Source organism: Theobroma cacao, chromosome 3 (assembly GCF_000208745.1).
Source record: "Theobroma cacao cultivar B97-61/B2 chromosome 3, Criollo_cocoa_genome_V2, whole genome shotgun sequence".
NCBI lineage: Eukaryota > Viridiplantae > Streptophyta > Magnoliopsida > Malvales > Malvaceae > Theobroma > Theobroma cacao.
This window is the reverse complement of record NC_030852.1, coordinates 3756816-3779623: the sequence shown is the minus strand read 5'-3', so window position 1 is coordinate 3779623 and position 22808 is coordinate 3756816. Positions and strand designations below refer to the sequence as shown.

Genomic DNA, 22808 nt, shown 5'->3' with positions numbered 1-22808 from the left:
GATATGCTTCAATGTATCCAATGCCTTCAAAATGAGCTGAAATCAATCTTTATTGTTGGATTAGCTCCTTGTGCTAATGACAATGATGTTCAAGAGGCTGGAAGCTGATCATTTCTTCACCATAAATTTCAACTCCCAAACCTATGCAGAAAAAGGCCTTGAATGGGTTAACAAGACTGAGGCCTTGAAAGATGTGATCGACCGACATTTCCTTGATATGACAAGAAAATGGATGAGGTGTTCTAGTGCATTCTCAGTTTGGGATGCAGCACTTAACAAAACGAACTACATTCCCCTATATTTGATACTAGCCCCTTGATGAATGCTACATATATAACTGTCAAGCTGGACATCTGGAGGAATGCTCTATCCTTCTATAATGTCAGCAAATAATACAATATGTCCTTGTAGAAAATCCTTTACCCCAAATAATACATCACTATCAGTGTATACAACGAATATTGTAGTACTTGATCTTGCTAATATAGAAATTATAAATTCAAACAACTAAACTATATCTCTACTGAGTTGATAATCCTTTTTTAATTAAAGAAAGTTTCTAATTTTTGAGTAAGCTTTAAATGTAGTACATTTGGAGTTAATTGGATACATATATTGTTAAACAAAAACCAAAAGTAAAAATTTAAGATTAACAAATAAAAAGGAATCCCCTTGGATGGAAAATATTAGTAAAAAATAAGTCATCTGTACAAATTGCTTGCCTTGTATTTGAAGGAGTGTTTCTTTTTTTAAACATTCCAAGCAATTGTTGTTTAATAATATTTGTTACAACAAGAGAAATTTTGTGCATTTGAACAATTGGTTTGAAAACTTCATTTTTCTCCATCTTACAGTAGAATTAAGAAAAAGAGAAACTAACATGGGAATTAAGAAGTCAAAACTAATAGATACAATGACTTTATGAAAGTGTATATGTGGCATAGCACGCAACAAAATACGTGACTAAACATATGGCAAAATATGTGACAAAACACGTAATTGACTAAGTGATAGAATACATTGCAGAATACTTGATAAACACATGACAAAGTTTATGATGGGATACACTGTAAAATATGTGATAGAATACATAACCATAGATGCCCAATTTTGACTAAATATTATTTCTTTAGGCATTGTATTACAAGATAAAAACAAATGTGAAACAACCATGTCACACGGGGAAGTGAAAGTAACTCAAAACGAGTAACAAGGTTCATGAGTTATTTTCATATTTGAGATGTTCTAAAGAGTTTAGCTTGATGGATTAGATATAGAGGTAGTTATGAATACTTCTTCTTAACATTTCTTTGAAGTACACACGCTTTACCCTTTCTTTCTTTCTTAAGAGTACATGTGGTGCATTATTGAATGTCACTACTCCACTACCTAAAACTTACGTGCACTATTCAATGACATGCTCATTCTCTTAACATCTAATAAGCTGTTCTTTAATGTGCTATTCATGACAAGTATGTTCTACCATGCAAAACATGCTCTCTAAAAAGTGCTCTCCTTCTACCAAGTGCTCTTAAGAAAGCACTCATATTTAGTATAAATATGTGTTTAGAAATTTGGGAGGCATTAGAAAACTATCAAAGATTATTCTCAAAACTCTCTGAAAGCTCTTCCAAATATTCTCTCTACTCAGCTTTTTCCATTAGTCATGCTTCGCCATTTTATCCACTTATTCTTTGATTTCTTATTCTTCCCCGTTTGCCACAAAAGCACTTATGCTTCAAGGACTTCTCCAATTTCCCATTTTGTCGCCTCTAATGCATTTCATTTTACTTGATGCAAAACATCTTCTCTCTTTACCAAAAGAACCTTTTACGTTTTGATGACTTCATTAAGGAGGATTGATTACATTGATCTAGAAAGAGAACATCAAAAGTCAGAAAAGGATCTTAAGGAGTACATCTAGCAATTTAAAGAACGAGTATTAGACTTACAAGATTCTCATGATGAAAAAAAAGCTAGTCAAAGTCTACATCCAAGGCATGTTCGATGAATAAAAGGTGTATTTGAAAAACTTACCTCTTTCTACCTTTGCCATTTTAGTTGAAGTTGCACGACCGACCAATAATATGATCCTTAGGCAAAAAAGAGCCAATCATTTCAATAAAAGGAACATCTTGACTATGAACACAATCCAAGGAGAAGGTAGAGAAAAAAGAGGTCCTCAAGAAAACTAAAGACCAAGGTGGGATAACTTCAAAAGAAGACAAGATGAATAGATTGATGCACCATTTCTATTCTCAATTCCACTTGACAGAGTAAGGACATTCCTTTAAAAATGGATTAGAGATCGATAGGTAAATTTGCCTTATGTATCACAACCACTAATGGCAAAAGAGAAGTCAAAGTTGAAGTATTTTAATTATCATTGCAAGGTTGGTCATCCATTTGCTGAATGCAGAAACCTATGTAAGATATTCATAGAAGAACATAAGCAAGAAATGTCTTGATTGGAAACAACAAAATTCAAAATAACCCACTCCTTAGTCATATAAATGCCTGATGGCATGTAAGTGCAATTATCTGTGTTCATGATGAGCTTTCCCTTTCCTCAAATCAAGAAAAAGACTTATATGCAATTATTGTGGTTATCTTTTCCATTATCGACTCACTTAGGAAGACGCCTAGCTTCAAGCATTTCTTTAATCAACTTGGCTTTTTAAAAGAGTTAAGGAGGAAAACAGCCACAATGTTAGTATAAATACCCAGAGCGCAATATGAAAAATGAAGCTTGGTAAGACAACTTATGAGGAAAATAGTGAACGGATATGAAAATGCCATAGTATTCATAGAAGCAGACATATGCACATCACACCTCTATCACAACAAGTTGCTTTATGTGGACAACAATGTCAACAGATACTCAATGTAAAAGACATTCATTGATGACCAATCCTCGATAAACCTCATGCCATTGTCTATTTTGAAAGCTGCAAAGATAGACTTAGAGAGCTTGCACCATCACATGACTATTATGTCATTCAACAATAAAGAAATTACAACTTTAGGACAAGTCATGGTGAGTTCCAAGATGGGACATATTCAAGACCAAACTTGCTTCATGCTATTGAAGCTGATGTGGCCTATCATTTGCTCATAGGAAAGAAGTTCTTGCATACTCATAATATCATTCCCTCTTCGCACCACCAATGCCTCAAAGGCTACTAGAAAAAGGAAAGAAATCTTCATTCCAACAGCCAAGACACTACTTGAGCATCATGAGGTAAGTTACACTAAAGCTTTTTTTTTTAAAGAGCTAATAGAGGAAGGTGAAATTGCCATAGCTTCGCCAACTATGTCCAAAGATGGGCTTCAATTTCAACAATCTTGTCCTAAGTGTTCAGAATCTCCAAATATGCGTGAATGTCATTTTAAAGAAAGTGTTGGCGATTGGCATGAACCCTATATCAACTTCTTTCAAAATAGAGATTTTTCAACAAATTTCTAAGATGCAAGACAATTGAAGAAAAGAGTTCAACGCTTTTTTAGTAAATAAAATGAATTATTTCAAGTATCATTTATAGGACATCTACTGAAGAGTGTTTCTCATGCTGATGTAAATCCATTATTGGAAGAAGTTCATGCTGGAAATAGTGGAGAGCATGAATGAGGGAGGAAGCTTTATCAGAAGTTATTGGATCTTGGATACTATTGGCCTACCATAGAAACAAAGGCGGTTAATTACACAAGGAAATGCAATGTCAAGTCCATGGGAATGCCATACATGCTCCAACTATAGTACTGTATAGCATCATCACACCTTGGCCTTTCCACACTTAGGCATTCGACTTAGTTGGGCCTATCAGTCCCCTTTTTGGAGGACATACATGGATACTTGCAGCAATAGAATGCTTTATTGAATGGGTAAAGGTTGTTCCCTTGAAGAACGTAATTGGATCGGTTGTGACCAACTTCATTAAAAAGAGCATCATATGCAGTTTGGAATATCCAAGCATATTTTGTTAGACAATGGCATTCCATTTATTAACTATAGTGTAAGGGAATTGTTAGCCTTTTATGATGATGACAATGTGAAGTTAAACTCTTATTACCTTAAAGGGAATGGCTTAGCTGAAGCCACGAACAAAACTATTCTCAAAGTGTTGAGTAGAATGGTACATAACGATCCTAAGATGTGGCATTATGTTATTTCAGTGGCACTATGGGTATATGGAACTTCAAAGTGATGACCTACCAACACTACTCCTTTTTCTTTAGTGTACGAGACAAAAGCTATTCTATTAGTGAAAATGTCAAGCCCGATCTTATAAAATACTTGCCATGTCATTCATGTGATTGACAATATGCTTGCATACTTGGAAAGCCCCGAAAAATTGTCGAAAGTCGGTAATGTATCTAGTGGTGCAACTAAGTTGAATTAAGCCTCAAACTAGACCAAATAAAGATTTTAAGATGAAATTGAGAATTTTAAAACCCCAGAATGACTTAAAATGGTGATTCGGAGTTTGAGGACCGATTTGGAGTCAAATTGAAATTTTCATAATTTAGGGGTAAAATGGTCATTTTGCCACCTGAGATTAAGATGTGAATGTTGGAAGAAGTTTTTGATCAAGATTGACTATTTAGAACATAATTTGAGTTTGATAAGTGAAAAATTTTAATTTCGATATTTTTTCGAGTATAGGGGTAAAATAGTCATTTTGCCACTCTAGGGGTAAAATTGTAATTTTACACCACCCAACACTTGTTCAGCCCATGAATTTTACCCAATATTATCATGGATAATTGAGAAAATTTAAGTGGTGGAGAGAGATTGCTTAATGGGTAAGTATAACACATCGACCAATGGAATGGTGACATGTGTCAAGTTTATATCCATTTATTATTTAGCTTTAATATCAGCACAAAATCAGCCTATTTCTCATTCTTATGGCCGGCCAAAGGAAGAACAAAGGAAGAAAAGAAAAACAAGAACCCTAGGTGGAAAAATTCAAAGGAAAAGTGTGAAAATTCAAGGAAACAAGTGAAAAAGGTAAGATTTTTTCAATAAAGCTTGAGATCTACCTTTTCCATGCATTCTTTTTGATTTTCCATGGTTGAATCATATGAAATCATGATGAATCCCTTGCTGGCCGGACATGGGGGGAGGAGTTTTGATGCTTGATTTGGTTAGATTTCAATATATTTTAGTGTTTTTAGTTAGTTAGTGATGTGTAGCATGAAAAACCAACAAGAAAAATTCATTTTCTCCCATCACCCATCATTGGCCGAATTCTCCATGTGGAATATTGATGATGATTTTGATTTTATTTCATGTGAATTGATGAGGAAATGATGAATTATGGTGAAAAAATCGAGTAGGAAAAATCATAGTGTTGATGCACTCACCATGACCGAAATTTTCAAGAGAAAATGTGAAGATAATTTTGCTAAATTTTATGCTATTTGACTTGTGTTTGATGGTTTGGAGAATTTGAAGAAAAATGGAGTTAATTGGAGTTGAATTGGACATATTGACCAATTAATCGAGTGATAGATCGAATTAGGCCAATACCGTTTTATTTAGGTACACAATTGAATTTGTGTAGAACACCGTGTTTGGACAATAATCCAAACAGTTTGCATTCCATTTCATGCATCCATATAGTTTTATAACGATTTAGCACCAATGTGGTAAATTGCTTGATTTTGCATCATGTCTAGGTGGTGAATCCTCCGCTAAGGGCAAAGAAATTGTACCCGAGGATCGGTAGTCAAAGTACTCTAGAAATTCGACTCCCGAAATAGTGAGTAACCTTATCATCATTTTAATTATCTAAAGTGGTCTTTTTATTCGATTTTGTGAATTTATGGAATATGAGTTTAAATGGTTAATTTTTAGGTTTTACAAACAAAATGTGTTTAAATAAAATGATTTTATAAATTGTCTTGAAATTGAATGATGGCTTTGAAAATAGAATAACTGGAGACCACTTGATGCGTTGTAAATATATGGTTATAATTGATGGCTTATGATAATGTGTTGGCATGATTGGTTGGAATTGTGGTTTATGAACTGTATGAATTATTCTGTTTTACATTTACAGGCTGGGTAGTATAATATTAGTCATGTCATGCTGTCAAAATTTTATTGTACGGTGGGTTTAGCTTACTGCAATGGGCGGATTCTATGGACCAGCCTATTAGAGGGGCACGAATCCGGTTTTATATGTACCTCGGTCAGAAAGGCGCGTAGGGTATCTCTTGAGGCATGGTTAGAGTTCATGTCACACCGAACCACCTTGTGATGATGAACTCCGCTAACGCCAAGAAACGGCTATATTTTTCAAACTAAAAATATGTTTATGTGTATATGAAACTTTTTAACAGCCTTAGCGGACTCGGTTAAATGCCTCGGTCAAGGTATTCCCGAGAATGATTTTGGCAGGAGCCAAGCTTTGAAGATACTCATAAGCCATGTTGATTATTTAAATGAAATGAATATTTATGTTATGAAACACATATTGAGATGGAATATTTTAATCGTCTCCATTTACTCGACTTTAGATATTTTGGATGATGTTTGTTTACTCACTAGGATTATATAATCTCACCACCCTCCTTTCCACCAATTTCAGGCTCAGAATAGGCTGTAGATAGCTGGTTTCATCGAGGTTACCATTGGATTTGCATCCTCCAAACTGTAGGTTCACAGTCCTCCTTACTTTTGGTTATTCTGAGGTCCACTGGTTATTGTAAATTAAATTAAATACTCTGACTTACTGTATTACAATATGTATGAATTTATTTTGCTTTGACGCTGCAAAGATTATTTACGTATAACTTTAAAATATTATTTTATAAGAAAATAGAATATTTTATTAAATATTTTTTTATTTTTTTATTATATTCAAATAATTATAATTTCATTTTAAATGAAGGTTTTAGACGTTTAAACTTATTTTTGATTATGAATTATGTGTTTTGTATTCGTATACTACATTTTTACCTAGTTTCGAAATTTTTGAAAAAAATGACCAAAATACCCTTGTGAGACGAAAATTATTAGTTTATTTGTTTTAAGTTGAAAACAACTTAAAATCTTTTAGAACATGATATTTGGCAACGGTTACTCACAGAGGAAATGAGAAACTGATATTAAGCCTTACAAGGTTTCGATTGACATTTCGGGTAATGAGTGTTTATCGGGATACCGCGACGGTTGTCATGGACTCGAGGGGAGTACCGAGTCGTGACAGAAAATTCTAGTTTCGTCAACAAGATTGGCCCTAAATGTTGAAATGGACACTTAAGGGGGCAAGCCTTTATCGTAAGCTTGCACAACCTCACACAACAAGGCTTGTTATTTATTATAAATTCCAATTACGCATTAAAATCTTTTTTTTTATAATAAATTTTTCACACAAATGGCAAAACAAAACTATGCTAAGTGTTTCCCAAGTGCATAACGTACAGGTGACGTTCTCAGTGCGTAATGCCCAAGTGATGTTCTAAAGTGCATAACGCATATAGACATTCTTAAGTGCATAACACACTAGTGACATTCCAAATGTGTATAATATAAGGACATTCTCAAATACGTAAAGGATATGAATGTTCTTAAGTGCGTAACGTATAAGGACATTTTCAAATGTGTAACACATAAGGACGTTCTCATGTGCATTAAGCACTGGTGACATTCCGAGTACGTAATGCCTAAGTGATGTTCCCAAGTGCATAACACATATGGACGTTTTCTAATGCATAAAGCATAGGAACGTTCCCAAGTGCATAACGTATAGGAACGTTCTTAAGTGCGTAACACACTAGTGACATTCCCTTTAAAGCATAAGGACGTTCTCAAGCATACAATGCACCAAAATGTTCCCAAGTGCGTAATGCACAACAACATTCCCAAATGTGTAATGTTCCCAAGTGCGTAACACTCCAAGTGGGTATTCCTAACCACAAGCAAATTTTGTAACAAAATAATAATAATAATAAAATGCACAAATTTGCAAGCATTGCGTGTTTTCAAGTTTTCTAAGAATGTATGCGAGATTTAAAGCCTAATTCAAAAGCAGTAAAGGTTCTAATTAAAAAAGATATCGCTTTGAAGGGAATAGTTGAAAAAACATGTTTTAGCATTACTTCATTAACTATTCTTTCTTTTGAAGAAGAATAATATATAAAAGCATTACCTTGCATTACTTATTCTATGTGTGTGACTCAAATTACATCTTCTTATTTTATGCATAAAAATTTCTTATAAGAATTTTTATGCAGGGGCAATATGTAGATATCCAATTTTGATTAACTATTATTTTTTCAAGTATTGTGTTATAGAATAAAAACAAGAGTACAACAACCATATTACATGGGGAAATGACAGTAATTCAGAACGAGTAGTAAGGTTCATTGGTTATTTTTATATTTGGGATGCTCTAGAGAGTTTGGCTTGATGGATCAAATATGGAGATAATTAAGAGGACTTCCTCTTAACCTTTCCTTGAAGTACACGTGTTTTACCCTTTTTCTTTTTTTTAAGAGCACATGTGGTGCATTATTAAGTGTCAGTACTCCATTACCCAAAACTTACGTGCACTATCAAATTACATACTCTTTCTCTTAACATCCAATAAGTTATTCTTTAATGTACTCTTTCATGATAAGCACGTTCTTCCATGCAAAATGTGATTTGCTAAAAGTACGCTCTTTTTATCAAATGTTCCTTAAAAAGCACTCTTATTTAGTATAAATATGGGAGTTTGAAAAATTAGGAGGTATCAGAAAATCATCAAAGATTACTTTCAAAACTCTCTCAAAGCTCTTCCAAATATTCTCTCGACTCAACTCTTTTCATCCGTCGTGCTTCGCCATTTTCACCACTTATTCCTCATCGTCTGCCACAAAAGTATTTACGCTTCAAAGATTGCTCCAATCTTTTTCTATGCCACCTCTAATGCATTCTGTTTTACTTGTTTCAACACGTCTTCTCTTCCGACTATGAGAATCCTCCATAGTAACAAATAATGTGGTAGAATACAGGATAGTTGATGTGCCAAATAAGCTGCAATGGCAAAAGAAGTCAACACATGGACAATTAATGCGTGAGATAAGAGCTATCAACACGTTGTGTATGTGAAATAGGGACTGTCATTGCTCAAGGTGACATTGATACCACGTTATGAAAAGAGAAATCTTATATTTTGAATTGTGTATATAATTATAGAGAGAAATGATATATATAATACTATTCATAATTTCTTAAGCTAATACTATTCATAATCTAACTAACTAATTAACTAACAATTATAGTCTAGCAAGCTAATTAGTGAAGAATTTTACACTAACTAACTAACTAGTCAATAATAACATATTCTAACTATCACTAAATTAATACAATTATCTTAACAAATATACGTCTATAATTTATGCGTACAAATATCAATTTTAATTGATCAAAATTTTGTTTTTAACAATTTTTAATAAAAATTGCTTGAATTTCACTTAAGAAATTTTATACTATAAGTTTGCTCCTAGCTTGTTTTCTTTTTTTTTTTTTTTAATTTTACAATTCAAAGTAAAGCACCATCAATGTATTTGGAGACAAAAGTAAATGAATTCTTAAATAATATAACTAAAAAATTTCAATTTTGTTGACATTCACTTGCCTGTGAGATACATTCTATGACAGTTCCGTTACTACGCGCAGCCCCATAATTGCCTCCAAATTTTTGACATTTTGCTCATCTTCCCGCCATTTTCTCCCCTCAGCACCATGTCAGATAAACATAGGCAAAGCAAGCTCTCCATACATCCCAAATGCAAAAAGAAAACCTCAAAACGGATTAAACCCAAAAATAATTGGCAAGAATGGGAATCAAAGATCTGCTCAGATTTATGAAACCCTTCATTGAACCCGTTCACATCAAGAAATACGCCGGCAAGCGGGTATAACATTTCATCCTCGCTCTCTCTCTCGTTAGAGCTAGCTCCTTTTTTTTTTTGTAATATATTTGTTGTAATTTTTTCAGGTGGGTATTGATGCGTATTCATGGTTACATAAAGGAGGTATTTATGGTTCACTTCTTTTTTTTTTATTATTTTTTTGAATTTATGAAATGGGCTGCATTGATTTATGCAAAAAATTGCAGCATATTCATGTAGCATGGAAATTTGTTTGAATTCAAACAGCGAGAAGAAATCGCGATACATAGATTACTTTATGCACAGAATCAATCTTCTTCGTTACCATAAGATAACTCCAGTTGTTGTTTTTGATGGTGCCAATATCCCCTGTAAGGCTGCCACTGAAAATGAAAGATACAGGTTTTTAGCTTTTCTACTTCAAACGATGAACTTTTAAAGCTTACATAACAGTATATAGCTATTTCAAGTTCTTGGAGATGATACGAACTTGGTTTCTTCTCTTTTCCTTTTTATTTTAATCTATTTAAGGAGACGGAAAGATAATCAAGAATTGGCAATGGCGAAGCTTAAGGAGGGGGATGTTAGAGGTGCTAGTGAGCTTTTCCAGGTTTCACCTAGCTACCTTGTTCCTTTAATTCAATGTTTGAACTGTTCATTAGCGTTTTGCCCATATGCATTGTTAATGTGTCTCGTACTTAATTTGACGTGGGATAGATTTGGAGATGTCTCCTTTCTTTAGGTTTATAGGGGGCGAGACCTACAAAATTAGATTTTGGGGTGGTAATTGCATGTAGGATTAGGATTCTGAATGTTTTGAAAATTTCATATCGAGATAAAGCTTCCATTGAAGGAAAGTTTGCTGGAAATCCTCACATCAAGAAGATTAAGATTTAACTTAGTTGGTGAAAAGGGGTTTGCCATGTAGTGTTGTGACTTAGACCTTAACTCAAAAGCCTCTTAGCTGTAATGGAAGACAATCAATGTAATGAATTTCTTTTTGGGGCTAATCAAAGTAACAAATTTAAAAATTAGATTGATCAACTCCAAACACCAACCAATCAAAAAACTCAAAACAAAAATTTAAAATGGTCAAAAAAGGTCACCATATGTGGTTTGCTAAATATTCTTTATGTCTTAAGGGCAGTGCAAATAAGAAGCTCATTATAATAAAGATTACAATGATCAAGCTCATCTAGAAAAACCCTATTACAATAATCACTCCCTCATGACTTCTATGTGTTTTCTACTAGCTTGATGATGGATACACAAGCAAACCCTGAAACCCAATGAAAAGAGCTTACGAAACCAAAATTTCAGTTTCTTTTCTTTCTCTCTTCCTCTGCCAAGCACCCCCACATTCTCCCTTTTATATCACAACATTTTTCTCACTGCATAGGTGACAAGTAATGGAATTGGGAGAGACCATTACTGGGCCAACCTCATTTAATTTCATGCAGAAGCTTGGCTCTTAGAGGTTGAAATCTTCAGCCAACTGCAACAAATGCAAATGACTTTTTGACTACCTCTTGGTCTTACATTCTTCCGTTACATCCTTTAGATAGAGATGGATTTTACACTGCAAAACTTCTGACACCCAATAAGTACTCTAGAAATATGTAACATGTTCTACCAACACGTTTACCATCCATCACTTGAATCAAATAATACCAATGAAGTCGTCAGAGAAACCCAACCAAGCACTAGGTATTTATTTTAGTAGGTATATTTACGGTGAGCACGATCATTATAATTTCTGTTTGATACTGAATTTCTTCTTTGCGGTGCCTGTGAAAGTAAGAAATATTTCTGAATCATGTGTATCTTTGTATCCTCTTTGCTTACGATTTTCTTTTCTTGTTTCAGTTTCTTGATTGGTTAGTGCTTCGAGTTGATCAATTCAATTTCTACATTGGTTATTTAGCACACTACGATTGTAGCCAACTGTGCCTCAATAAAGCAGAATACTCATATTTTCATGATGAAAAGCATATTAAAAACTAAAGATTGTGTAGGTATTTGTACTGATTTCTAGACTACTTAACCAACAAGAAATAGGGTTCCTAACAGAAAACCATTTGGTAGACAAGTAAATGACCAACTTAGACTGCAAGAAAATTAATGTAGCTCCTATAACTCCAAGCATCATCTAAACTGCTAGTATTGAAATTAAAAATCTGAAAGCTATAATGTGTTTCGTTTTCCATGGTTTTAATGCATTCGTTTTTCTTGAAAAAAGTAACAATATTTTCTTCTGGTATATATTTTTGCCTTCAAGTGAATGGGGACAAAAAAGGAGTATGGTTTATTAAATCTTCCTTGAAAATTATTGGATGAACTATTAGTTTTGCTCTTGGTTAGAATTAGTTCACCTTGTAGTGCTAGATGCTACTCTTGGATTTCAGCCTGTCCAATTTTACTTCACTTATTTAGACCTCTCTCAAGATTGTCCATGAGCATGAACTAAATTTTGGGTAGTGATTTCAGCCTGTTCAAGTGTTATCCGGATTGGAACTGTATAATTAGTTAATTTTAAATAGCTTGCCAATTAGTTCACCTAAGTAATCTAAAGTTCTTTAGCATCATTTTTCATAACACCACAGATCATAGATATTTTTACTTTTTGTGGTCTGCTTAAATTTTGCATGGCTTATCATCTTCCATACTTGTTCATTCTATTATCTGTATGGATTTATTACCTGTTCTTTTATAAATTGGCATTCACTTTTCTCTTTCTTTTTCCATTGTGTAGAGAGCAGTGAGTATCACTCCAGCCATGGCACATCAATTGATTCATGTATGATATTCTTAATTAAGTTCAGCAATGCCTCTGCATTTGCATATCATTTTCTATGATTTTTGCTCATCACGTAAATTTGGAACAGTTCTCATTCCTGTTGCAATGTGCTGTAACTTTTCAGATTTTGAGATCAAAGAACATCGAATTTGTGGTAGCACCATATGAGGCTGATGCACAGCTAGCATACTTGGCCACCCTTGAGGCTGAAAAAGGTGGAGTTGTGGCAGTGATTACAGAAGACAGTGATCTAATAGCATATGGTTGTCCAGCTGTAAGAACTTCTCCAAAACTATGATATCGTGTGCTGATGGAGGTCTTCTGCTCTCCTGATGACTTCTGTTTTCTTTATTGATTATCAGAGTTATTGGTTTTTTCTTGTTTTGATGCATTTTCTGTTAACAGATCACCTTTAAAATGGACCGATATGGCAATGGAGAAGAACTAGTTCTGGCTAAAGTTTTTGATTCTATAACTAGTAAACCTTCCTTCAGAGGTTTTGATAAAGAACTGTTCATAGGTAAGTTTCATTTTGACACCTGAAAGCTATGTTCTTGAAGTTTACCTGTTATTTAAAAGCCTAGGTTGTCCAGAACACAGCTTTCCGAAGAATCAAATTTGAAAATTTTATGTACACAATCAAGGTCCTTAGAGACCTACCTTGATAAAGGTGAACTCTGTATCCCTGTGATAATTATAAGCCTGATTCTTTTAATCTGTTGAACTAAATAACTTCTCTATTAGTTGTGAAGTTTTCCATAAATATTGTCAAACTAGAAAGATCTTATTTACCTTCTTTTCTGAGATTAACATGTTTCCTCTTTGTTTGACTCTAATATATGCATTTGGACTAAAATTTTAGCATATGTAATGAAATTCTACAGGTATGTGTGTCTTAGCTGGATGTGATTTCCTTCCTTCTGTTCCTGGAATTGGGATTGCAAAGGCGCATTCCTTGGTCTCCAAGTATCGGAACTTAGACCGTGTAAGTTTTTTCTGTTTGCTTTTTCATATGGAATATAGAATTGACTATTTTCCCCATATTTTAAAGCCTTCCTCCAAGAATATATGCAGAGCAAAAACATACTTTTAACCAACAAATATTGTTCTAACAAATATTTCAATGGGGTTTTCATTTGACATGATCTTTTGAAGATAAACTGCTTGGTCATAGAATTTAAATCATGCCAGTGAGGCAAAATTGAGAATTCTTTACTTAAATGAATGGCTCTACAAGTATGCTACTGACTTTAACCATATTGACTTGACTCTAGGTTAATAAAAAACTGAGAGTTGCGTTTGCATATAATTAGCTGGTTTGATGAGGTCATTTTCTTAAACTTAGCATTCAAAGATCTCCAAGCTTTTGGTGAAAGTTGCATCTTCTTTGTTACGCATGAGGTGCACAGAATTTGAAACAGCTGATTGTATATGAAATTTCACTTGGTGTAACCAAGCATTTATCATATTTGTCTACTATGCCTGCATCCAGATAATAAACAGAATGGGAACCTTTCATTTTCAAAGGATGTCCATGCAGGTGCTTCTGTTTGGAAGCATAAGCAGGAGAAATTAGCTAATAAGAAAAAAAGTAATTGACGACTCAATCTAATGGCCTTTCATGCGGCAAAAGTTAGTGAGCCCAAATTAAATGGAAAAACAAAACTATCTTTTTGTCTCTAGTACATTTTTTGCATCTTGTTGAAATTGTTGTTTCCATTATGACAGCATCTGAATTGCTGTTCCCATTTATAACAGCTATAGCATCTTAAGGGTTTAAAATTCTATATGATGGATATGATCCATTTGATCACAGCAATATTATTTAAACTTCCATATTTGGTTGATATGTTTACAGGTTTTATCAGTTTTGAAGATTGAAAAGGGCAGTCAAATGCCTGAAGATTACTCCAAATCTTTCAAAGAAGCAGTTGCAGTTTTTCAGCATGCCAGAATGTTCGTATGCTGGAAATAGAATTATTCAATGCCCCATTGCTTGATTTTTATAAACTTATAGTGTTGCTTTGAACTTGCTTTGCAGATATGATGGTGAAATCAAGGGGCTGAAACACATGAAACCTCTTACAAAACAGCTTCTGCAAATTCTAGATGAAGGGCTTGATTTTCTGGGACCGTATCCTTTTTTATTCTTTTCTTTTTTACTCTGATTCTGAAGTTACAGTGTCAACTTCACGATGCAGAAAAGGGAGGGAAAAGATGAAGAAAAAAGAGATCAGAGAGAAAACATAGGGCAAGAGGAAGAATCGGAAGAAACATTTAAAGAAACAGAAGAAGTTAAGAAAGAAAGGGATTGAACCAAGAGGTGAAATTATTATTATTTAATACTCAAATTTCAATAATCCATAGGTAATACTGTTAGAATCTGAAAGAAGATAGCTACTTATAGACATTTCCATAAACCTTAGTACTTGGTAGGAAAAAGTTCTAATTAAAATAATTGAATTTAAATGCCCTAAAATACCAGTAATACTACAATAGAGCCCAAAAAACTAAAATAAAATAATAATATCAATAATTTTATATGATGTAATCCTTCAACCAGTTTTCTATTTTAGTCATGCATCAGTTTAATGTTCAGACAGATCTCATAGTGTAAATTGTTGAAATATTAGGCTTTGTATGTTATGGTGCTTATATGCATATTTTGGACCAGGGTTATCAGATATCTTAAAGTTACAATTTTAACCTTTTATTGATTTCCAATGGCATCCAGTTCTGCTTGCTGGCTAAATTTAGCGCTCTGTGACAGTTGATCTTGGCAACATGTAATAAATATGTTTGAGTGTGACATATGCAATTTTCCCTTGACCAAGGACAAATGGTATTAGAGAAATCTCTCCATCAGTAGCTATTGCGATTGCCGAAGGAATCTTAGACCCCACTACTATGGAGGCCTTTGACAGTATGCCAACTCCTGGAAATCATCCAGTGCCTACTGAATTTCAAGCTTCTGGTAAACGTCAGTTGCTGGAAACTGCTGATATATCCAGACAAGAGAGCTGCTTCTTGGTATTTTCTTCACATAAAACCAGAGAAAAAAAGAAGACAGGCAAGTTCTTTAGAAACCACACATGACATCAAATGTTAAAGATTTATAGTTTAGTCTTAAATTTATTAATTTATTGGTCATCTTCAATGTATTCCAGAATCTCTGATATATCTGTTTTTGGGAATGTTTAAATACATTCATTGCTGCTGATAATATTTAAAATCCTGCTTGTGCTTGCAAAATGTTGAATCTGCTGCAGAAACTTAGATGCTGAAGCATGTAGGTGCTCATGCATATATTTTTGCATTTATCTATGTATTTTACAATGGTGTGATTTTCTGTTAGCAGGTACAATGAGGCAAGGTGCAGTTTCAATTGAAAAGAAGTATATCCAAGATGCTGGACTAGAGAGATTAGCTTTTCCATTAAAAAGTCAGGTGACAAAGGCGAATGTGGTTACAGAGGACATTCCACTGATTCCGAATAACAATCCTTTCAAGAAAAGAAAACTTGATGAAATGCACATAGCCGAGGCAAAGGACACCACTGAACTAGTTTCCTCAAATGACGAGGATGAGATTGAGAGGTCGGAAATCTTGTGTGTGTTTCCTGATAACACCCAATTGGCATTTCCTGGAAGAAAAGTTGAAATGTCCTCTAACCAGATAGAGAGCACTGCTGAACAAATATCAATGGTGAGTGAGGTGGAAAGTTGTGAGACCCCGCACATGAACGTGGGATCTCAAGAAAGCGTGAGCTGTAATCCCAAAAGACTGTTTAGTGGAAGAGGAAGAGGTAAGAATGACAAGTTGAAGTTGAAGGGAAGTAATTGCAAGAATTCAGAGACTAAGAACAGTATTCTTAACTTTTTGCTCGTGTGTAATCATTCATCTTTTTAATTTATAACTTCTTTTGTAAACTCCAGCAAGTGCATCATTCTTTCAGAAAGTAAGCTTTCTAAAACAGAGCAGAAATGAAGTTCTTCTTCCATGAAAGAGTGCATCATTCTTCCTTTGGATAACATTACGATGTTATATGATCAGTGATTACAAGAATCACAAAGGGTGCATCACACAAGGGCCTAAATTTTATATGTTTTAGACGTCGCCGTTGGGCACAATTTATGCTTTTATTACGTAAGCCAGGTGGTGACAAAGTACAGTAGGAGGAACCGAAACTAAAGCATAGGAGCTAGCCTCCCCATAGTTGATTTCTTGCATGAACACTTTCTCTACTAACTAAAACATGATCAAACAGAGTCTGGCTGCTTAATGCTTTTTCCGAGTAAGAAGCTGCTTGAACCAATAGGCTGACATCTTAGGGTACCTCTTTAGGTTCGAGAAATCAACGTAGACAATGCCAAACCTCGAAGTGTAGCCTAGTCTCCATTCAAAATTGTCCAGCAATGACCATGCAAAGTAGCCAACTACGTTTGCCCCACCGTCAACAGCCTTTCTCAGCTGAGTTAAGTAAGCCTTGTAGTAGTTGATCCTTGTAGTGTCGTGCAATCCCTGGGAAAGGGTCACATTTCCCGGATCATCCATCCCTGCAGAAACAAGCAAAAGTATGAGATTCAAAGCAATTCAATTCTATTTCTTCACATTAACTGAGTAGAGAAACCAGGCAAAACATCATGCAATTTAATTAAATTCAAGACAGAGATATTTACTAAATTCATACCATTTTCAGACAAAATCACAGTAGGATTCCCATAACGCTCTTTTATGTACATCAGAGCCTTATACAACCCCCAAGGTACATTGTAGAGCCAATTAGAATTCGCCTGCAAGCAGTAAGATAATCGTGTAAGGCAAGTCAATTCAACGTTTGCTCAAAACAACATATTTTTCAGGGGGAATTCATGTTGGGAGAGGTGATTGGCATAGACTTACTCTTGGACCAATTGGCACTCCCCTTTTCGCATCTGTGCAGGTGACAAAAAACAATAGTTCAGACTTTAAGAGTATATATGAAAAAAAGAACTAATGTCATTGTGAAAGAAAAAGTGTCTTACAAGCAAATCCAGCATTCCAATCTTGCTGATAACCTAAAACTTTTGGTTTAGACTGATGTGGATCATACATATAGTAAGCGGTGTACTGGTTAATGCCCACAAAATCTATTGATCCCTTCACCATCTTAACCTCTTCTTTTGTGAACTTGGGTAGCCTATTCCCAACAATCTCCTGCATTGTCCTTGGGTACTCTCCATACACGATGGGGTGGATAAACCTAAAAAATTTCAGGAAGCACTGTTATAAATCTCTTCAAATATATTGCAAAGCCCTGAAGACTATAATTTCTTTTATGCTCTTTAATGCTTGTGATTTTCTTCTGACATTGTGCTTGAACTAGTTCTAGAAGCACATTGATAAAAGTTCATCATTGCTCTTCTTACATATCATTCTCAAAACTCTTGATTTTAATCATATGATATGTAGCTGAGATTAATGCCAATTCACAGATCTGGCTTCCTATCCATATGAGATAATAGTTTCAGTTCTTCCATGTCAAGAAATGTTGTGAAACTACTGTCAAAATTATTAATCAAATACCTCACCCCAAAGCTATATTGGAGGGGAGAATGAGATGAATGTATCTCTTGCTATTTAAAGTCTTACCATCCTACATGAAAGTCTCTTGCTCTTTGAGCCGCATAATTGTCAGCCTTCGACCTGGTAAGAGGTTCGTACCATACAAAATCCAGGAGAATTCCAATCCTTCCCTTCTGTTTTGGCTGAAAATATGTGTATATATCAATTAAGTTAATCTTTGAATGCGCTCTAATAGTTTAAGATACTATCCCATTCAAATCAAACCAACAACTATTGATCTTACTTGGTACTTTAAACGGTATCTCTGCACTGCAGCTCCATGGGCTAAAATCAAATGATGGGCAACAATGTAAGGCTCGGTTCCAGAATTGCCTGCTGTACAATTCCCATATGCTTTGGAGCACCTTCCAGGAGCAAAGAACCCATTATCATACCCAAGAGCAGCAACTACTCTCGGTTCATTGAATGTCATCCAGTTCTTCACCCTGTCTCCAAAGGTCTTGAAACAGAAGTCCGCAAAATCAGCAAAATCTTTTCTGAAGATTCAAAATATATATCAAAATTTCAGTCATAGATCATGTTAGGTGTGGATCATAGCTTCAAACTACAAATCCAAAATCAAATATGTAGTAACATGTAATGAATTATGTAAACCAAATGTTGCTTCTTCGCATGGTACTTACACTACTTGGTAACTCAACAATCCATTATATCTCTTCTCAAGTGCCTCAGGAAGATCATAGTGATATAGATTAGCATAAGGAGTAATGCCTGCAAATAATTTTAGATTGATATCAGCTCCCCTGTTTCAACACAACCGGGCAATACTAGTTTGGGAATTCTTACATTCTTAATCTTTATAAAGAATTACCTCTTTGTAGCAAGGAGTCGATCAACCTGTTGTAGTATGCAACTCCCTTCCAATTTACTTTCCCAGTCCCATCTAAATAAAACCAATTGAAATAAATGATAAGCAACACGACACCAACAACAACTTCTAATGATCAAAGTATATGTACTATGTTGATGATGGAAGTACCAGGGAAAATCCTGGACCATGAGATTGAAAACCTGTACGCATCAAAATTCAGGTTTGCCATAAGATCCACATCTTCCTGTAACAAAAGAGAAACATTTTAAACTTGACATTCCCCTGTAGATGATGCTCAGGCCAGCAATGACAACTAACGTTAACAAACTTTTGTCGTTAAAGAATTAGAGGGCTAAATGCCTATCAAATACCTACCTTGTAGCGATGATATTGGTCCACTGACACTTCACCCGTGGCATTCTTGGCAACAATCCCTGTTGATCATGTCGCAGAAATTAACTCTTTTAAATTTGTTTTTCTTCTTTTTTACATTTGACCACTTTAGCATCAGTTACATTACCGGGAATTTTAACGAAGACGTCCCAAATGCTGGGGCCACGACCGTCACCACTGGCCATGCCTTCGACTTGATAAGCGGACGTGGCTGTTCCGAACACGAAACCCTTTGGAAAACTCTCCCTGCTCAGACCTCCGGTGTCCAGCTTCACCGTCTCAGGCTGCACTTGCGACCCTTCATTGCCTGCTACGTACCGGGCAAGAAGAACTAGGCCGACCCAGAAAACCAAGGAACTCATTTGGACTCGCATTTTCAAGAGCTGTAGAGAAACGAGAGAGAGAGAGAGACTGAAGAGTTGGATAGTGAGGAGTGTAGGGAGGCAGCAATGTTTATTTATAGATAAAAAATAAAGTATAAAAGTGATCGGCAAGCCCTGCAGGGTAAGGCTGGCGTTACATCATTGGTGGTGGGGACATTTGGACTTATCGGCTATGCCTCATCTCTTCCTGTCGTTTCTCTATCCATCTCATCTCTGGGAACACATTCAACGTTTGTGTGCCGAAACCCAGACCTTGCATTGCCATATCTCTTTCTCTCCCTCGCCTAAAATCAGCTGTACACTACTTGCCTGATCTTATCACTTAAGCTTTAACATAGTCCTACACTACAGAGACTTCAAAATTGTTTAACCAAAATCCTGTTTAGCTCACCTTCTCATTTGTCCTGATAGAATTAGATTGGCTCAGTTTTCGAGAAAAGAAGAATACTGTGACTTAGGCAGAAGACCAGTTAATCACATGAAACTAAATCCAGTGTAACGACAATTTCGGGATTACGAGCCATGTTGCTGACAACAAGGCACAGTTCAGTGTCATTTAGTTCAAAAAGCAAGGGCTACATCCGACAAGTCGCATTTTCCTCTGCCTCCGCCACTTCATCTACATTTGACTCATTTTCTTTTATCCTATCCACTCTCTATCTATCAGATGAATCACCCCACGGTAACATATCTGGAGAGATCAACATGATAAGAAGATATTCTACCATATCAAAATATCAACATCTATATTGATAGGATGAACAAATGATATTCTAATCAAATCATAAACACATTTAGATTAGAAATATCTTATTCTCGTCTTAATCTTATTTAAGATAATATATTAATATGTTTAGTCAATATCATATCATAAAAAATAATAAAATAATATTCAAAATCTTTAATCATAACAATACAATACATTTGATTTAAAATATAAATATAAAATTTTAATTGAAAGTAATAAAAAAATAATTATTTAAAATTATTTTTATTAAATGTGGTAAATATATGACATGTTACTATCAATTTTTACCTTGCACAATCTTTAAAAGTTTATTCCAAAAATCCAAATGACCCTTGAGATATGAATTATCATAATGGATCCAATGTTACTGAGCACAATTGAGTCAATATTGCGCTAGTCTCAAGCTTGGTTTGATTGAAAAATTATATGAATAAATATCATATTTTAGTTATATACTTATAAAGTATTAAAAGAATTAAGATTCCCAAACTGCTCGAGTCGAGTTGTACAAAGCTTGTACTCGGACTAATTTACGTGATTTAGTTTTGTGATCCGAAGAAATTAAAATGAGGAAAGGGAATAAAGTTTGTTTTGTGGACCACTTTCCCATCTGTATATCACACAGCTAAAAATTAGTGCTTAGCTTAAGCCTTCTTCAAGTTTATAAAAAGGGAATAATTAGAAAGGCATGTTCAATTTGACATTAATAGAGTTATATTTATTATATAAAATAATAAATTAAATAATTTTGATTGAAGTTATCCTAAGTTAAAATGAAATGTCCTTGACCCAAAAATGGTCCCTTCTAAAGCTGTGAATCCCAGCCCTACATGATGACCGTTCGCTTCCAATGAAAATATCTCTTCAACTTCGAACCTCGTCTCTTCTTTTTTTGTTTTTTTTTCCTTATTCAAAGGCACGTGAATTCGACTGTCTCCCAGACTCCCATTTTGTATCCCGTCGTTTTCTGCTGTCTAATAAATTCCCTTATTTTTAATTAAAAAAAAATTCAAACTACATCTTTTAAATAAAAAATTATATATCAATTAATGAATTAATACTCAAAAGTAAAAAAAATTCTATTACCTGCCTAATAAAGTCACCAAGTTTTGTTTTTCTTTGTTAATACTATATAATTAAAATTATCATATTATATTATAATCTTATAAAATAATAAAAAATTTATATGAATTTTTTAAAATATAAAATTTACATAATATTTTGATAAACATTATATAATTTATAATTGTAATTAGATAGTTATTATAATATAATAATAATTATAGGATAGGATCTCATGTAAAGGAAACAGAGACGTTATTATTATATATCGTTATCATTTATATTTTATGTATTAAAGCAAAATTAAAAAATATATATATATATATTTTTTTGTATACAAGTAAGTAATACTATTGATTCTACATCAAGTAAAAAATAAATAAAATTTCCTTTTATAATAACAAATGCTCTTTTCATCTCAAATTAGATTTCTCTGTATTTCTTTTTGGGTTTTAAACTATGTTTACCTTCTTTTTTTTTTAAACTTATAACTTCATTTTTTTAAAAACGTGTAATAGTGCGTCGGTGGCAGACAGTCTGACACTGGTCGATAGGGCTGGAATTGTCCGTCGTTGGCATCGAGTTAACCACGTGGTCCTTGGCCGTTGACTGGAGAGGATAGAGATGGTCCTCCTGCATGCCTGTCGATTCATCTGGTGGGCTGTGGAAGGGAGAGAGAAAGAGAGAGGGAGTGCAAGTGATCCAGGAACCAGAAGAAGTATCAAGACTATATGATTCAAAGGCTCTGCAAGGCCACGATACTATCCGGATATAACAGGGACAAACAAAGAACTGCTAGGTACGAATCTGTTAGAAACACTCCGAACTGTTAGCAATACTGCGAAATCTGTTAGAAACACTAGGAATAGAGCCCATTTTTCTGAGAAGCAAGGCAAAACCTTGAGATTGTTTTGGGAATTCTTTTCTTCTTTTTGTGCAGACACCCATTCCAGAAATTTCTCCTTTCACCTCCTTCTGTACTTTTGCTTCTTCTTTTTTTGTTTTTTCCTTTGGTTATGCTTAGGGGGCCATTTGATTAATCCAGGAACACCAGTTTCCTGAATACCAATTCAGGATTTGGTCATAAAAAAACACAGCAAA

The 22808-nt window shown here is 34.4% G+C and overlaps 3 protein-coding genes and 1 long non-coding RNA gene across 7 annotated transcripts in view; 3 read left to right on the top strand and 1 right to left on the bottom strand.

Moving 5' to 3' along the window:
• Window positions 4974-6633, top strand: LOC108661248. Of its 2 annotated transcripts, none has more exons than XR_001926998.1 (3): window positions 4974-5011; window positions 5683-5765; window positions 6597-6633. It is a non-coding gene; the product is annotated as an uncharacterized LOC108661248 (long non-coding RNA). The 2 variants fall into 2 exon arrangements; XR_001926997.1 differs by lacking the exon at window positions 6597-6633 and adding an exon at window positions 6066-6454.
• Window positions 9761-16690, top strand: LOC18604252 (exonuclease 1). 2 transcript variants are annotated; one of them, XM_007036625.2, is made up of 12 exons: window positions 9761-9912; window positions 9996-10032; window positions 10116-10290; window positions 10420-10498; window positions 12641-12685; window positions 12810-12959; window positions 13091-13205; window positions 13570-13670; window positions 14544-14641; window positions 14727-14819; window positions 15535-15755; window positions 16044-16690. In XM_007036625.2, the coding sequence occupies exons 1-12, from the start codon at window positions 9835-9837 to the stop codon at window positions 16592-16594; spliced, it is 1743 nt and encodes a 580-aa protein (XP_007036687.2). In that variant the 5' UTR covers window positions 9761-9834; the 3' UTR covers window positions 16595-16690. The 2 variants fall into 2 exon arrangements, with proteins under 2 accessions (XP_007036687.2, XP_017972799.1); XM_018117310.1 differs by lacking the exon at window positions 9761-9912 and having other exon boundaries at window positions 10156-10290.
• On the bottom strand, window positions 16806-19925 carry LOC18604248 (beta-glucosidase 44). Its single transcript, XM_007036617.2, has 11 exons — window positions 19642-19925; window positions 19497-19555; window positions 19290-19365; window positions 19122-19193; window positions 18934-19021; window positions 18534-18786; window positions 18317-18432; window positions 17710-17927; window positions 17588-17619; window positions 17376-17478; window positions 16806-17241 (listed from the first exon to the last, which is right to left on the bottom strand). Exons 1-11 carry the CDS (start codon window positions 19886-19888, stop codon window positions 16964-16966), a joined length of 1542 nt encoding a protein of 513 aa, XP_007036679.1. The 5' UTR covers window positions 19889-19925; the 3' UTR covers window positions 16806-16963.
• The window catches only part of LOC18604251, a 16350-nt gene continuing 15746 nt past the window's right edge, over window positions 22205-22808 (top strand). For both annotated transcript variants that reach the window (XM_018117313.1, XM_018117312.1), the window contains exon 1: window positions 22205-22506. The gene's annotated coding sequence lies outside the window, so the exon portion shown is untranslated. The remainder of the gene's footprint in view (window positions 22507-22808) is intronic.

Bases quoted from the DNA above. Each gene is read 5' to 3' on its own strand.
- LOC18604252 (XM_007036625.2), top strand. From the start codon at position 9,835: ATGGGAATCAAAGATCTGCTCAGATTTATGAAACCCTTCATTGAACCC. The intron at 13,671-14,543 runs GTAAGTTTTTTC...ATATGTTTACAG, and splicing joins AGTATCGGAACTTAGACCGT to GTTTTATCAGTTTTGAAGAT. The intron at 15,756-16,043 runs GCAAGTTCTTTA...TTCTGTTAGCAG, and splicing joins CAGAGAAAAAAAGAAGACAG to GTACAATGAGGCAAGGTGCA.
- LOC18604248 (XM_007036617.2), bottom strand. From the start codon at position 19,888: ATGCGAGTCCAAATGAGTTCCTTGGTTTTCTGGGTCGGCCTAGTTCTT. The intron at 19,022-19,121 runs GTAATTCTTTAT...AATTATTTGCAG, and splicing joins CGACTCCTTGCTACAAAGAG to GCATTACTCCTTATGCTAAT. The intron at 18,433-18,533 runs GTAAGATCAATA...ACATATTTTCAG, and splicing joins GATACCGTTTAAAGTACCAA to CCAAAACAGAAGGGAAGGAT.